Genomic DNA, 17,029 nt, shown 5'->3' with positions numbered 1-17,029 from the left:
TTCCTGCCTATGCAGGGGGTCAGACTCGATGATCTATTGAGGTCCCTTCCGACCCTAACATCTATGAATCTATGAATAGAAGACACCACTGCTGCTGAGGGAGGTACTGGTGCAGCCAATAGCCAGGGGATTCACTTTCTTGTCTGCAACCACTTTCTTTACAACTGACTATAGAGTTTATCATTGTCACTCAGCATGAGAATTGGTGCAGCTAACACATTAACCTCATCATTGATGGCTGTGCTGACAGACATCTCCTCAAGCCTGGTTATTCCGTGCTGGCCCAGGGCACAAACATCATGAGGTATACCTGTACTCCACCCCACACACACATCCCTTAAAGACAAAAAGCCCAATAACAATTCCTGTTTTTTTATGAAAGCAAGGCTATCAGCTCAACAACAGGACAAGCTTCTTCTAGGTGAGAAAGTAACAGCATGGTCTTCCCCCAAGCTTCACAATTACTAACAAGTCAGTTACAAGTGTATGAACATGGTTTATTCTGTAACAGAGGGATGCATGGGGTATCCTTCTTGGGAACTCCAAGGAGTGGTAGGAATTGATGAGTATCACTGACTTAATATCTTTCAGAAGTTTCAATGCAGTAGTATAATCACTCTCAAAGCAAGGACATCTAAATACCTGACACCAAACCGATACAAATGACACTTTAAAAAGTTAATCTATATGGAATGTAGATATGCAGTGTTTTCCATATTTTGATTGCATAATTTTAAATGTTTTAGTAAATAACATGAAATGTTGACTGCATGTAACATTTGCAAGACAGTTTAAATTTCTGCCAGAGCCCTATTAGAGAGATTAGTGATAGTATATGTGAGGTATTTAGACACTTTGGGCCAGATCCTACTCCATCACTGCTGATACTATTCCATCCTGTTTCAGTCCCTAAAAATCTATTCATGTACCTTTTTTTGTAACATACTGTCCTGTTAGCCTGAAAATTAAAGCACAAAAAAGCAACGAGGTAGAAGATCCATCCAACTTGCATATGAACGGGTTTTCAGGGAGTTGAGGACAGAGCACAGGATCACACTTAAGATTCCTAATAGCTGGAATAGGATCAAGATCTTTTTGTCATTTTACCTAAGAAAGATAGTATGACTGTATTCTTTCATTGTCATGGATAAGATTTTGTCTTGTCCAGAAAAATACAAATGATTTTTCGCTATTCTCTCTGAAGTAAAAAATATACAAGGAATAAAGCTCTAAAACTGACTCAAAATAGAAAAGTATATGACTTTAATCTATTTCATATTTATTTGACAAAACTGAGCAACACGGTTTTCTGCAATGGTCAATGTTTCATGTAAGGAAGCAAAAACCTCTCTGTATCCTCAGCTTGATATCCTATATACAGGAGACTGTCCTTTACTACAGCAATCAGCTCAAATGTGAAAGAATTTAGTTACACGTAATACATAGTAGTAACAGCAGATATTATCAGAAGAATCAGGCAGGCAAGCAGGAAGAGTAGAGCACATAAATAGATAATGAAAATGCATCCCGGCATCCCCCAGGAGATAATAATCCCCAACAACTGAAGTGAATGATAGGTGTACAAGAAGGCACACTGATATGCCAGATGTAAATGTTTAAAAACATGACTAATATTTACCTTATCTAAATGGACTTGTGCCTACACTATTAATTCTTTTATATGTGTGTATGCCTGCCAGATCTAAAATAGCAATCTCATGGATGCACACTTCGGTAGAAATTTAGCAAATAGCTGCTTTCCAACACAAGTATGTGGATGAAAGGAACATGAACTGAAATTAAATTAACCTTACCTAATATTTGTTTTTCAGTGATACATTAGTAAATAAATCTTACTTACATATTACTTAAAGTAAATATATCTTAAGTACATATATCTGAAGATGAAGTAGTTTATGCTGGAATTAAAGTGGGACAAAACTAGGGGACCCCAGCCCAGACAAGGGCTTATCAGCCAAAACCCCCTTTGCCCTCTAGGGACAGCCTCCCTGTCAACTTCTAATATCAAAGTGTAGCAGGTGAGATAATAGAGTAGGACCCTAAGGGGCCAAAAGGGGCAACAAAATGGGGCCCACGGTGGTGGCAAGGTGAGATGGCTTCGATGCCCCAGCACCAAGCATGTTATATATGGAAATACAGAGTAGAAGAATCATTCTACTCAATGAGTAGTCATCAATGACTCAATGTCTAGTTTGGAGGAGGTATCAATGGGGTTCCCCAAGCATCTGTCTTTTCTCCAGTATTGTTTAATATCTTCATTAACCATCTAAACAATGGGATTGAGTGCACATTTTGAAAATTTGCAGATAACACAAAGTTGAAGACAGTCTAGGTAGGGCTTCAGCTAGGATCCTGAATGATCTGGATAGAATGGAAAAATGGTCCACATTCAAGCAGATGTAATTTGTCAAGGACAACTGCAAAGTCCTGCAGTTGGGATGGAATACCTGCATACAGAAATACAGACTGGCTAGGCTGCAGTATAGAAAAGGACCTGGGGATTGCAGTAAACCATAACCTGAAAATGATCCAACACTATTTTAATTTCAAACAAAGCCAACAGTATCCTGGGTTGTATTAGCAGGAGGTGTCACTTGCAAATCAAGGAAAGTGATTCTTCCACTCTATTCAGCACTGATGAGGCCTCATCTAGTTTACTGCATTGAGTTTTGGGCTCCATGGTTCAAGAAGGTTTTGGAAGAGCCCTGAATAGGGCAAAAAAAATTGTTAGGAGCCTGGCAGGCAAGACTTATGAAGAAAGGCTGAAAGAACTAGGGTTATTTAGTATGGAGAAGTTAAGACAGTCTTTCAAATACCTGAAGAGTGATTATAGAAAAGATGGAGATAGGCTTTTCTCTGCGGCTGTAGGAGCCAGGACAAGGAGGAATGGCTTTAAGATGCAGCAGGAGAAATTTAGGTTGGAGCTTAGGAGGAACTTTTTGACTATGAGGATGGTCAAACAATGAAGTAGGCTATCTAGAGAAACTGTGGAATCTCCATTCTTGGGAATTTTCAAGAGCAGATTAGACAGACACATGGCTGGGATGGTCTAGTCTAGGATGATCCTGCCTGGACTACATGACCTTGTGGGGTCCCTTCCAGTCCTAATTTCCTATGATACGATCATCCTATTCTTATTAGACTATGTTTAAAATTAACGGTACATATTTCTGACACTTAAGCTAATGAAGTAAGTGGCAGAGTAGTAGGTCATTAACCCTCTAGCATAGGATGTTATCCAACTAACTCCCACAAATTTGGAAGGTTTCTTCTCAGCCTGAAAAGAAGTGTAGTCCTGCGACTACAGACAATATTATCAAGAACACAAATCTGACGCATTCATTCTGAAAGGCAGCATCTTATATGGAGGAGACATAAATCTACCATAACAATCACCCAGGGTCAGATTGAAGACCTCACCTACCCCAGGAAAACTATAGTGTTTTCCTGTATAGGTGACGCTGAGGGACATTAGAGAATTCCTCATGTGCAGAGACTTGGTATGGCCTTGTTAGATGGGACACTTAGCATAGGGTCAAGACTGTGGTACCATGGGAAGGTGGGGACTGACAATCATCTGTCTGTTGGTCAAAGCTCCTGACTGCACAGAAGTCTTGAGGGGCTTCGACAAACATCTGATTGTCAGTCCCAGCACCCACCTGTCCACTAGCTTCTGATCCTATTTACTTTGCAGATCAGTTGGACATTAGCTCATCATGTATCAAGTAATAAATATACTTCACCAGAAAAGTCCTAACTTTGCAGAGGCTTAGCATGTGCTTACATGTTGAATGCTCAGACGCTAGTGTTTTAAATGCAGTTTACACATGCTAAGTGTAACCTGTAACAACCTCTTAAGTTATTTCCCCTTGCAGTTACACACATCGGTGTATGCCGAAGGGGGGAGAGAAAACTGCATCTGACAGAAGCTCATATACAGTCTTGTAAACCTTTCTATATTAATCACAGGCTAGAGGCTGTGCCATTCTCTGGAGCAGAAGAAATATTTGGATCCTTCTAAGCACAAAAAATTGGTTCTCACACCCCAGGCTTTGCCTTTTATGTTGAATATTCTGAGAGAAGCAACACACAATACTACATCTGAGTTCTCTTCTCAGCTCTCTCAGAAGTGATCTGTGCAACCTTCTTGTTTTCTCATGTTTAAAATGGGGGAAAGGATGAACTCAAGTTCACAGTAGAACCGGTCATCTCTTTCTCATATTCAAAACATTCTTTCTTAATGGTGATGTGACAAATTGTGCTATGGTGCTGGTGCCTACACAGAGCTCCAAGTCTTTTCTCCACTCTTCTGTTGAACATCTGCAAGCAACAGACTAGATTCTGTCCTTAGGATAACTCCTTGCCCCAAAAAGTTTAGTCTCATCTGCTAGAACTTGTAGCTCCAGCAAAGAAAGTTTGCCAGCTTATGCAGGTGTTCACCCTTCAATTAGCAAAATATTATAGTCTGTCTCTTTCACAGAAGAAACTTATCTTCAATTACCGATTACTCTGAGCATCACCTTTTCCACAGATAATCAGTAACACATATATTCTTCGAACAGAAAAAAGAAGGAAGGAAGGAAGGAAGAACATTGTAACAGGGTTCACCTCCAGGAGTGGCCATGATGCCCCTGGAGACCCCCTTCAGCCCTCACCCATCTCCTGTTGGGCAGTCACTCCCTCTCTCACCCACCATGCCTTGGTGTATTTAGCTTCTAGATAAAGAGAGGTTGCCTCAGAGTTTCCCAACCTTGCTCTTTCTATCATGATCACAGGTGTCTGTGTTTCTTGCCTTAAGGGTCAATGATGTGGCTTCAACCTTCCCTTTACATACACTCGTGCGTTGCAGGTGATACTCTTTCCTGTTGACGAGCGTCTGCTGGGCTATGGTCACCCAGGCCCAGTGCTTGCCCCTCTTGAGCGATGGGCTCCTTGGCCCCCTCGGTCTCCATTTATGACCCCTAGTCTTTGGCTCTTCCCTCTGAGACTTGGCCCCACTACTAGGCCAGATGAGACTCGAGGGCTCCTCTGGCCCCACTAGTCTCTGGCTGTGGCCCTGCTCAGCCTTCAGCCCATCTCTGGGCCCTGGCCCCACTTCATGGCCAGTGAGACCTTTGGGTTCCCTGGCCTTGCTGACACTAGCCCCTCCTGGGCTCCAGACCTCTAGACTCTCTCACCCGGTTGACATGGGCTCAGGGTCCCCCTGGCCCCACATGCTGCCCTTGCTCTTACTTTCCCTTCTCTGTGCACTTCCACCTCCACCCATGCCAGACTTCAGACCCCAGGCCCTCTCTACTCAGCCCCTCCTAGGTGCAGGCTCTCTCCCCCTGGGCCCTAACCCCTCTATTCTTCCAGTCTCTCTCTCTCTCTCTCTGCCAGCTGGGATCTCCTTACCTACCTTTAGCCCCTTCCACCAATTTTGCTTTTCCCAGCTCAGATGTTAAGGCAGGAACCTGGATGTAGCCCTGCTGCCCAGGAGCTCCTTCCCCTGTGGCACTGACTAGACTCCATGCCCCACTCAGGCCCTGGGTTTGTATGCCCCAAGCCCACCCCCTTCTATAGTCAGGTGACTGTCTAATCAGCCCCTGGCACACCTGCATGTAACTATAGGTTGGGAAACAGAATGCAAGAAAAAAAAAACCTCATCCTGCTTTTCTTACTAGAAAGTAATGTCTTTTCTCTGACCAATGAACCATCCTCCTGTCAATCTTGTCCAAGTTTCTAGTCAGCAGCTTCCCTGTTCCCCTGCAGGTTTTCCCAGCTTTTCATAGCTGGGGGGCCTAGATGTACACCCTAAGGCCAGGTATCCCTAGACAAAGGTCCTCCTTTAAAGGTATGACTTAAATACCTTGTTTCTCTATTCAACATTCAGGGAATATATGTGGTTTGCACATGATTTTCTCCCTCCAGATAGGCCTCTGTCTGTTATATCAGGGGTTATTCCTGATACAATAGTGTCTTCAAGTAAGGCTGTAATATTTACATCCTTGTCTAGAATTTCACCTTCCACGCAGACACACTCTTAATCATATTATTTCAGCTGTCCCTTATTCAAGCGAGCTACAGATGCTGTCTCAGTGAGAAATTTTCTTTTGAAATGTACTCCAATTCTTGTCTGTGTACCTTGAAGCATTTCTCTTGAGATATAATGAGCCAATGTCTGGGGCTGATACATCTACTCAGGTACACATGGAGAGTTATGCCACCTTTCTGTGTGATGAATATGCATATCAACTCCAAGAGTGTATATTTCTAAGGAACGGGTTCTTCTTGGCTGTGTGAATAGCTTTTGTCTGGTGTGGGATGTTTCTGACACTTTACTCAGCAATCACCTCCCTTCCTGCATCGTCACACTGTAAAAATATGAAAATGTATCCATACCAAATATAATGATTCATATAAACATAAAAATGATAAAATGGAATGTAACTTAGCATTAGCTGAATACAGATATCAAACACCACAGAATAAATCTGATTTGAGGGATATCTATACATTTTGGGGTCCACTAGTACCCTAAAATTAATCTTACATATCAGTGAATCCATGAAGGGTGAATATAATTTAGAGACAGAACCAACACAGAGAACTTTGGGTACTCTTCAACTCAAAAAAGAGGTCAAGTAGAGCGCCTTTCTCTTTTATCCAAGGAAAAGAAATGGATACAGGAGCAAAAACTTAATAACATTTCATCAATGTCATTAACTCCATATATTACAAAAATAGAAGGCAAAGAAAGTAAAATAAATCCTTTTTAAGCTATAATTTTTCAAGCACAAGAGTGTACCCTAGGGAGCATGAATTCACCTGTCAATCTACAAATCCCTCGTATGTAAAGACAGAAAGCACACCTATTTTGACGGACAAATTCATCCACCAAAATGTGTTGATGCTCACTTATTATAACTTATTTACAGACTGTAAATATGCCACAGCAAATATTTGCGGACAAATTGAATGAACTACACACATATAAGGAAAAGTAGTTAAAAGTGTATTTTCATAACCCCAGAAAAGTCTTTTTAATCTCTACAAAGTGTCTCACTAGAGAAGGAAACCAATGCCATTTCCTAACAGAAAGAGAAACAAGGCTGCAGAGAAGCTACACCAGTGTACCTAATCCCAAACCCAATGGATATAAAACTCCACTGGGTTTTTAATCAGTCTCCTTCTCCACCCTATGGAATACTCACAAGAGTTCTCACCACTAATATGTGGTGCCCATTTTTAAGATGGAGAGAAGGGATGAGCCAGGTAACTTTAGGCCAGTCAGTCTTACTGCTATCCCTGGGAAAATACTGGAAAAAGTCAAAGAGCACATTTGTGAAAGCCAGCAGGGGAAACGATGCTGCAAGAAAACCAGCACAAGTTTGTCACAAGTAGATCCTGCCTGCCAAGCTTTTTATGACCAGGTCACAAACTGCCTTGACACAGGAGCTGAGGCTGATGTCATCTACCTGGATTTTAGGAAGGCATTCGACATAGTTTTGCATCTTATTCTCATAGGTAAGCTAACGGGCTGTGGAGTGGATGCCTACAGAGTCAGGTGGGTGGCTAACTGGCTTAGGGACTGCACCCAGAGAGTGGTGGTGGATGGGTCGTTCTCGGCCTGGAAGGAGGTGGGCAGTGGGGTCCAGCAGGGTTCGGTCCTTGGACCATGGTTATTTAATATCTTCATCAGCAATTTGGACGAGGGTGTGTAGAGCACCCTCTCCAAGTTCGCAGATGATACCAAGTTATGGGGCAAAGTTAACACACTGGAGGACAGGGAGCAGATACAGGCCGACCTGGACAGGTTGGATCAATGGGTGGAACAAAATAGGATGCAATTCAACAAAGATAAATGTAAGGTATTCCACGTAGGAAGAAGGAATCCCCATCACATCTACTTGTTGGGGGATGACCTCCTCAGCAGCTCAGAGGCTGAGAGAGATCTTAGAGTCATAGTTGACTCCAAGGTGAACATGAGCCAGCAGTGTAACGACGCCATCAACAAAGCCAACCATGCCTTGTAGTGTATTAGCAGATGCATGACCAACAGATCAAGGGAGGTGATGCTCCCCCTCTACGTGGCATTGGTCAGGCCACAGTTGGAGTACTGTGTCCAGTTTTGGGCGCCGCACTTCAAGCGGGACATGGAGAATCTGGAGAGGGTTCAGAGGAGGGCCACTTGCATGATTAGTGGCCTCCATGAAAGACCTTACGAGGGGAGGTTGAGAGATCTGGATCTCTTCAGTCTTTACAAAAGATGGCTGGGGGTGACCTTGTAGTTGCCTATAAGTTTATCAGGGGTGGACGGCAGAGAATTGGTGATGTACTGTTTACCAGAGCACCCCAGGGAGTAACTAGGAATAATGGGTGCAATCTAGTGGACAGTAGATTTAGATTAGTCATTAGGAATACATTTTTTACAGTAAGGGTGGCCAGAATCTGGAATGGGTTTCCAAGAGAGGTGGTACTGTCACCTAACTTGGAGGTCTTCAAGAGAAGGCTTGACACCTGGCTGGGGTCATCTGACCTCGGTCCTCTTTCCTGCCAGGGGCAGGGGGTCAGACACGATGATCCATTGGGTCCCTTCTGACTCTATAATCTATGAATCTATGGGACTATGGATAGGAATTTACGGGTGGGACTTGGGTTTTGTATTCAATGTACATCTTTACAAGGAGGACGTCATGGTCAGCATTCTATAAGTAATTAATAATATAATGCTGACAGGAATCACAGAAGCCCATTGCCTTTATGTGACTATGGAAGTATGAACCTTGTGTTGCCTCACGTCTTTTCTGAAACACAAAGCACTTTTTTGAACTATACTGCATACAGAGATGCAATGAAGCATCACCTTGATCTACATTAGATTCTTAAAATTCATGATTGTGTTTTGATAGAGGTATAACCATACAGCTGGTCAGCCAAGACCATTTTATTAACTGGTATATAATCAATCATTCAGAAAAACAGAATAAAACATACGCAATGAATAACAACAAATTTTTATTAATTACTTCAAGTAATTTATTAATTACTTCACTATCAAATCTGGAAGTTTTATAATTAGTCCTAACAGATTTATTTTGATTTGTAGGAGTGTGTGTGGAGGTGGCATAACATACTGCTGCATTTTTTTCAACCAGCATCATGTTGAATTATTCAAAACATTTCTATCAGACATTTCTTTTTCCCCTAGGATTTTTTCCTTGCAGCCACTCACAGGATTTTTGCAACTGTAGCTATTGAAATACATGCTTAATTCCTGCCACTAAACCTAGTTAGAGACTTTAGACCTAATCCCAAACCCTTTGAGGTCAACAACCCTTTCATTGATTCTAGTGGCTTTGAATTAGATCCTTTGTAAAAGCCTGCTCTCAGCTCCTCTGCACTGTTCAATTTTATTCACAATTCTCTAGATGGCCAGAACTCATAAACAAAAATTTAGTGCAAGCACTAATATATCCACCAGAAATTAAATACTTATAGGTAAACTAGCAGTCCACAATCAATGGCTTTGAAATAAGTAAGCAGATATCTTATTGTCTGCACTGTAATACTGTAATGTTGTAGAACCTGCTTAATTGAGAGAGATCTTGTCTGAGAATGCCCATAGAAAACTGCCATAGCTGATGTCTGTTGAAGCCCTTAAAAAACAGTTCTCTCCAACTCTGAACACATTGCTGCCCCCTGTCAAAAGCGGGCCAGGTCTGTTGATATATAAGGCAGTCTGTAATGATTACTTGTATATTCATACTTTGGAAGGGACTGAATTTTTTATTTGGAAGCATTACTTTCCATTTTTTATTTGTATGACCCCAAAACACTATGTACAAAAAATATTGACAGAAAGTTAGATGTTAAACAGATGAGATATCATAGGTGTTTGTTCTGGTAGGTTGTTTTGTTGTTTTTTTCCCAGTACTGATCTTGCCATTATTTTTTTAGACATTATTCACATAATAAATTAAAGTTGATGCATTGTGCACAAATACCTAGTGGAAGGGGGACAGGGTATACATAAACACTAGGGTTATGTGAAGCTTTGGTCCCTGATTCGATTTGGTGGAGATTCAGCCTGATTCAGTGGCCGAATCTCCAAATCCGAAGCAAATCAGACCCTTTAATCACTCCAAATTGAATCGGAACTCTCCAAATCAATTCAGAGAGGTTTGGAAAGATTTGGTGATTTGGACATAGACACAGCTTTAAATGTTTTTTCTACATACCTCAAGGTACCAGGCAGCTAGTTAATGATGCAATGGTGGGGCAGATGGAGCTTCACATGGGAACATGGGGGGCTCCCCAGCACGCTTGACAGCAGACCTGGAAGTAGACCAGAAGCACTTCCAATCCACTTCCAGGTCCAGTGGGGAGCACGTGGGGGCCTTCCCCGCTCTGCACCCTCCCAGCTTGGCAACTGGTACCTCCTGGGTCTGGCAGGGGCACCCAGGGTGCCCCCATGGCCAATCAAATCAGGGACCAAATATTTCCAGTCCACTTCCAGGTTTGCTGCCAAGCACTCGGGCCTGCCCCCCCCCTCCTGTGCAACACTCCATTTGCCCCAGCATCGCAGCGTTCACAAGCTGCGCCTCGTACCTTGAGGTATGTAGAAAAAACATTTCAAGCTGTGTCTATGTCCAAATCACTGATTCTCCGAATGAGCATCAAATCTTCAGATTCAGATTCGGCCAAATCGAATCAGAGACAGCGATCGGAATCAGCTAATCGAATCACTGTCCCCGATTCGGGCCAAATCTGAATCCAAATTGAATACAGCCCATTTTGCACACCCCTAATAAACACAACTGTTTGATGGGAAATAGAGGTACACACATGCCTGAGTTGATAAGATTTAAAGCACACAATCTCTCCATAAGAAGCTATGTTAAATTATTCAGGAACAGCTGCAGATGGATAAAAAAATGACTCGCTCTTAAAATAAACAGATGCTACCAAGCATCCACACTAAATACTGTTGAAGACAAAAATAATCTGCTAAAAGGTTATCTTCAAAAAGAAGAAATTAAGTCATAATTGTGCAGCCCAGTTTTTAATGAACTTTAATTGCGGTAATGGTATGATGCATATCTGTGGATGGAGGAAAATATGTATGTGATAACTAGCTTAAATAATGTTAGATGGCCTACCTCTTCATTTTCTTGCTTCTTTGGGTCCATGTCAGGAATAATATTTACATGGAAACTCTAACTGCTTCACACCCTTGTGTACATATGTCTTAAATATATGCATATGCACATGCACATATCATACACTGAACTTAAGTATTAGACAAGTAATATACATTATCTGCTTTACATTTTCTGGTCATTGTACCGTTACCACATGCTCAGATCAGGATAGACCATCTGCTATTGTAATGAGCTACTTCATATTAACTACAAGGCCAAATCCTTAAAACAAAATCAGAACAAAAGGTTATTAAAAAATAGAGCAGTAAGTAATCCCATGTGCATTGAGCATCCATAATTTTAGAACTCACAACAAGAGGATCAAGAATTAAAAAAGGCACGTGAGGGCCCAAAATACTTTGTGAAAACAGTTAAAGGCTTTGCAAACTGGGTTTAAAAAAATGTATAGGTCCAAGGGCCTTGCTACACCTTACACCGTGAGCTGTAGAAATGTTGATGAGTGTTACTGCTAACTCAAGTTTGGAGCAGTTGCTTCAGGACAGCAGAGGTCTGGAGGATTGAAAGGTAACAATCCCCCCACCCTCCCCACCTCCCATTCTGGGCTTCCTCTCTGCCCCCCAGGGTTCCCCTGGTTCCTCCCCATACCTGGGGCTCCCCCCTACCTCTTGGGGTTCCCCCCATCCACCCACCTCACTTATGAATGGCCATCTGCACCATCTGTCCCAAAGAAGCAGGCAGGGAAGGGTTAACCTGGATGCTTGGCCCCTGCCACTGCTGCTGATCAGCTGCTGCTCTTCTCCAGGCTGAGCCAGCCCAGAGAGCAGCAGCAGGGGCAGCAGCTGGGCAAAAAGGTTAATACTTCCCTGCTTGCTCCCCCAGGACAGACAGTTCAGGCTGCCACAAATAAGTATGGGGAGGGGGCAGGTGGGGCAGTGAGCAGGGATCTGGGGTGCTGGGGAGGGCAGAAGGGGTAGTGGGCCCAATCCAGGGCATGTAACATGAGCTGGGTACCACGGATCAGAGATAATCCTGCCCCGGAGTGGGGCAACTTTGAGCTGTGTAAGGAGTGCTTCAAGCCAGTTTCAGGTGTTAATATATGGACAGTTCAGGGGTTAAGGGCTCCACCCAAAATTACCATGTAACAAATCCCTAACTCTTTAACAACATTCAACACAAAGGCATTTGGAAACAGTTGCTTTCTTTTATTTTATCTGTCTGCAAGTCTGTTGCCATTGTCATTTGTTCAAATAAACTTACGAGCATTTTGACCAATCTCCTTTTAAACTATGTTTAAACCACACCAACATATACATTTTCCTATAGTAATTTTACCTTGGGATCACTTGTTAACCAGCATTATCAACACCACAGTCCTGAAATTAATCGACTGCATGACAATTAAACATTCCCACCACTACCTTTGCAGTCTGTTGTATCAGGCCTGTTACTACATTATGTACATGTGCCCCTACATCAGGGCGGGCAATTATTTGGGCCCGCAGGCCACACAGACAGTTCTGGGGAGCTGGCATGGGCTGGTCAGCACCCTGCTCCCCGCCACAACAGCCCAGAGCCCTTGCGCCCTGTGGCTCCTTCCCACCACAGTCAACACTGCACAGCCCCAGCCCTGATCCCAGCCCACCCCACTCCACAGCCGCTGCAGTCAGAGCAGACCAGCTGAAACCCACACGGACAGCCCCAAACCCAGCCCACCCTGCACCTGCCCTGGACTGCCCACCCACAATGAGTAGTGGCAACAGCCAGGCAGAAGCTTCTGCCCAGCATGGGGGAAAAGCAACTCCTCCCCCTCACTGCTGCTGGGCCCTTCTTGCTGCAGTCTCTCAGAGCCTGTGCCCAGCTGCCCTGCAGCTCCTCTCTGCCACTGTCACTGCCACCTGTGGGCCACCCAGTGAGGGAGCAGTGGCAGTGCAAAGGAGATGCAGGGCAGCCTAGGAGTGAACTATGGGAAGCTGCAGCAAGAAGGGCCTGGCAGCGATGAAGGGGAGAGGCTGCTTTCCCCCCATGCTGAACAGCAACTTCTGCCTGGCTTCCACTTCTGCTGCAACTGCTCAATGTGGGCAGGTGAGTCTGGAGCAGGTGTGAGGTGGGCCACAGTCAGGGCTGTGTGTGCAGGTCCCAGATGGTCCGCTCTGCCAGGCCAAGTCCAGAGTGGGCACAGGGTGGACCGGGATTGGGGCTGTGTGCACAGGTCCCTACCAGTACCAACATGGGGACAGCAGCAGCAGCTGGAAGAAGCTGCCACTTGGGCTGTCTGGAAAGGGATTCCAGCTGTGCAGCCACACCAGCCCTGCTACATGCCTTGGGGGTGGCAGGACACACCACAGGCCAGACGGCACCTGGGCTAGGCAAGACCAAAGGATGCACCACAGGCCAGACAGTCCCTCCATGAGATGGTTCCAGCTCGCAGGCTGTATTTTGTCCACCCCTGCCATATACACAAAGACAAACCTTTTTTAAAGACTTTTCAAAAGGACATTTCTGCCATTAAAAAGTCTCCCATTCACAGTAATCCTGGAGTTAGAAGAAGGAAAACATGTGGATTTGGGATTAAGTGATTTATGCCAAGACTCTCTGCTTCTTCCTTTACACAGTAGGAAGAGAAGGAGTTTCCTTTCATCAACAGCCCAGGTCTTAAATCATTCTGGCAATCCTTATCATGCTTTAAAATATTTTTTTAAACACATTTGCTAGTGGTGTGATGAAATTAGCACTGATTGTGTATGGTTTCCTGCATTTTGAACAATGGTGGGATAAGATTGATTTATTTATGGCTTATTTATTATATTTCTGCCAACTTAGCTTTTCACCTTAGAAGTAAAGGAGGAAATGTAAAGGAATCACAGAATCCAGGACAGTAGCCACTGACAGAATAGATACTCTTACCATGAATAAAAGTTCTACAGAAAAATTCAAAGTCAAATGTTATAAATGCAGTGGCTAATGATCAACACCATCATCACATTTTATATGATACTTGCTATTTTATTTGCATGTGTCTTAACCTTTCTACTAAGGAAAAAAGAGTAAAACAAGATCAAGGTTTTTAACCAAATAAACTATTTAGGTAGTTTTCACTTAGAGCTGCCTTCTCCTCTGTAAATACATGCTTCTCCTCTGTTAGCTCATGCGCAACGATGAATGTATCTTTAAAGAATGTCAGACAATACAGCAACAACATCACAGCAGAAAGTGTGAAAGCACTTACCATCACCAACCTCAAAGTCCTTGAATGCAAGCTCTGATCCAGAGTCATCAAGCAGGATTTCACCATTCAAGGTGAACATCATGGTATGCTCATTCATGTCAACCATGCATCCCACAACATCCCCTGCCAGCCAAGAGCGGCCAAAATGCTCATTTCCCTGGTGCCACCGCTGGGCCTAAAAGTGATTTAAAAGAATTTCAGACAATGATAGAGACAATGAATGTGTTCCTCTCCCCATCAGTGATATGACTACCAATAAACACCATCAATTAACACAGTACTAGAATTAATACTTTCAAGCATTTCATTTCAAAACAATGGCATTTAGTATTGAAAGTAGACTTTGATTGTAGAAATCTAGCAATTATTTTTGTACAAGCACTCCTAACATTACTGTAAAATTGCTATTTCATTTTACTAGAAGCACAAGACCAAGAAACAGTTTATTTCTATGAAGTAACTTCATGAAAAGCCTGTAATAAAAATAATATAGTATTGATTACAAAGTCAAATATCTCCTTTATACTCCTTTATATGAAAATTACTTTTAAAACCTCTGTTATTTGTATTTGGCATATAAATTCAGTTTGCAATTTTAAATGTATTCTGAATATATTTGAATGTGTTTGATTATATTTATGAAATGCGAGAGTGATATTCTCCAGTTACCAGATCCTGAAAGGGGTACTGAGCACACAAATATTGTTCCCGCTGGTTTCTTTGGAAACTGAGGGCATTCATTATACCCAGGAGTTGCAGAGAATTGACACACAAATGTTGTAACTTTCGATTAGTGCCCTTTGTGGCAGAGCTTTGAGTACAGTTGAATCGAAATAGATAAGATAAATCCTCTACTAAAACTTTTATAAATTTTATAAAGCAAAGCAATACCACTGATATACCATTCCCCATTCACCTATTCCATGAGGACTACATTTTCATCCATTTCTTTCTCTGAAGCTTCAGAATACAGATAACCCTTTCTACACGTCCTGAAGGTCAACGTACTCAAAGTCTTCCTAACCAAGGATGAAAGCGACCTCCAGAATTAAAAGGCCTGCTGCTAAACAGCCTTGCAAATTGCCTGGGACCAGTTATTTTGGGCACCTCAGCTGATTTCCTCTGCAGTAGTATTATAAGAGTGGTATTGTGAGAATTGCCATTCTCAAAAGGCAGTCTAATACCATTAAGGAATGTATAGGTCAAAACCAACACCTTAAATAGCACCTAAAAATCAGTTGGAAACTACTGTAGGTCACATAGGATGGGTATATCTCGTTTTCTTCAAGAAATACAACTTAAAACATGGGAAAATTCACTGCATTAATGTTAGTCAAACAAAAAATATTACTCATCTCATTACTGGCTTACAGATGGCCTAAAGGAGTACACAGCTGTTGTGTTAGCTCAATAAAGTTCATAACTTTATACTTAAAATAGGATAGCACACAGCATCCTCTTATTCTAAACTGCTGCAAAGAAAGTGATGAACCTGGGATTTAGGAGATAGACTGATACTCAGTATTCCACTAATGATAGGAGGCCCTGAATAGTTATTTAATTTGATCAAATGTATAAGAAATGCAGTGTTTCAATTAACCTTTAAGGTATCTCAGATTACATCATACAAAACTATCAAATAAAACATAGTAATAACAAAATAATAGGACTGAGGTAAGGTTGGCTCAACAATATACATGACTATTCCTAAAACTAAGTTTGCAAAGAGTACAGTTAAACTTCTGTCAAGTATTGTAATAATAAGTCAGCTGAATTCAGTTATCAGATACAAAATATATATAACATGCATTTTGTACTAAGGCATGAGTCACCACCAGTATAGGTAGCAATTACTGTCTGGGCAGAGGTTTCACATGGCTTCACACTAAAACGATATGTTTAATTGCCACACTTGAATGAGTCATGTTATTCTCCTAAAGGATAAAAAAATGCTGACTTAACCAAATGTCCTGCTTCCCAATATATTCGTACATCCTTCGATTTCAATTTCTCATTGCTCTTTTAAACTGAAGATGGAGCTAGAAAATGCTTTGTTTTATCATAATTGTGCTTAACAGTGCTAAACAGTGCCAAAATTTGCACTGAAAATTAAATCTTCAGCATTATAATTTTTGCACCCCTATAACCTTAACAGAAACAATTGGTAACGGACAGAGGAGACAAGGCTGAACTCCTCAACGAGTTCTTTGCCTCAGTGTTCCTAAGTGAGGGGCACGACAAGTCTCTCACTGGGGTTGTAGAGAGGCAGCAGCAAGGCACCAGACTACCATGCATAGACCCTGAGATGGTGCAGAGTCATTTGGAAGAACTGGATGCCTTTAAGTCGGCAGGCCCGGATGAGCTCCATCCGAGGGTGCTGAAGGCACTAGCCGACATCATTGCAGAGCCACTGGCGGGAATATTTGAAAGCTCGTGGCGCACGGGCCAAGTCCCGGAGGACTGGAAAAGGGCCAACGTGGTCCCCATTTTCAAAAAGGGGAGGAAGGAGGACCCGGGCAACTATAGGCCAGTCAGTCTCACCACCATCCTTGGCAAAGTCTTTGAAAAAATTATCAAGGCTCACATTTGTGAGAGCCCGGCAGGACAAATTATGATGAGGGGAAACCAGCACGGGTTC

The 17,029-nt window shown here is 42.6% G+C and overlaps 1 protein-coding gene across 17 annotated transcripts in view; it reads right to left on the bottom strand.

The window, feature by feature from the left end:
- The window catches only part of RYR2 (ryanodine receptor 2), an 847,904-nt gene that overhangs the window by 305,180 nt on the left and 525,695 nt on the right, over positions 1 to 17,029 (bottom strand). For all 17 annotated transcript variants that reach the window (XR_003095960.1, XM_025213656.1, XM_025213760.1 and 14 more), the window contains one exon: positions 14,392 to 14,566. Coding sequence is in view for 16 of the 17 variants with exons in the window: in XM_025213656.1 (XP_025069441.1) it covers positions 14,392 to 14,566 (175 nt within the window). In the remaining variant the exon portion in view is untranslated. The remainder of the gene's footprint in view (positions 1 to 14,391; positions 14,567 to 17,029) is intronic.

This window comes from Alligator sinensis, unplaced genomic scaffold (genome assembly GCF_000455745.1).
Source record: "Alligator sinensis unplaced genomic scaffold, ASM45574v1 scaffold93_2, whole genome shotgun sequence".
In the NCBI taxonomy this organism is placed as follows: Eukaryota; Metazoa; Chordata; order Crocodylia; family Alligatoridae; genus Alligator; species Alligator sinensis.
This window is presented reverse-complemented; position numbering and strand designations above follow the sequence as displayed.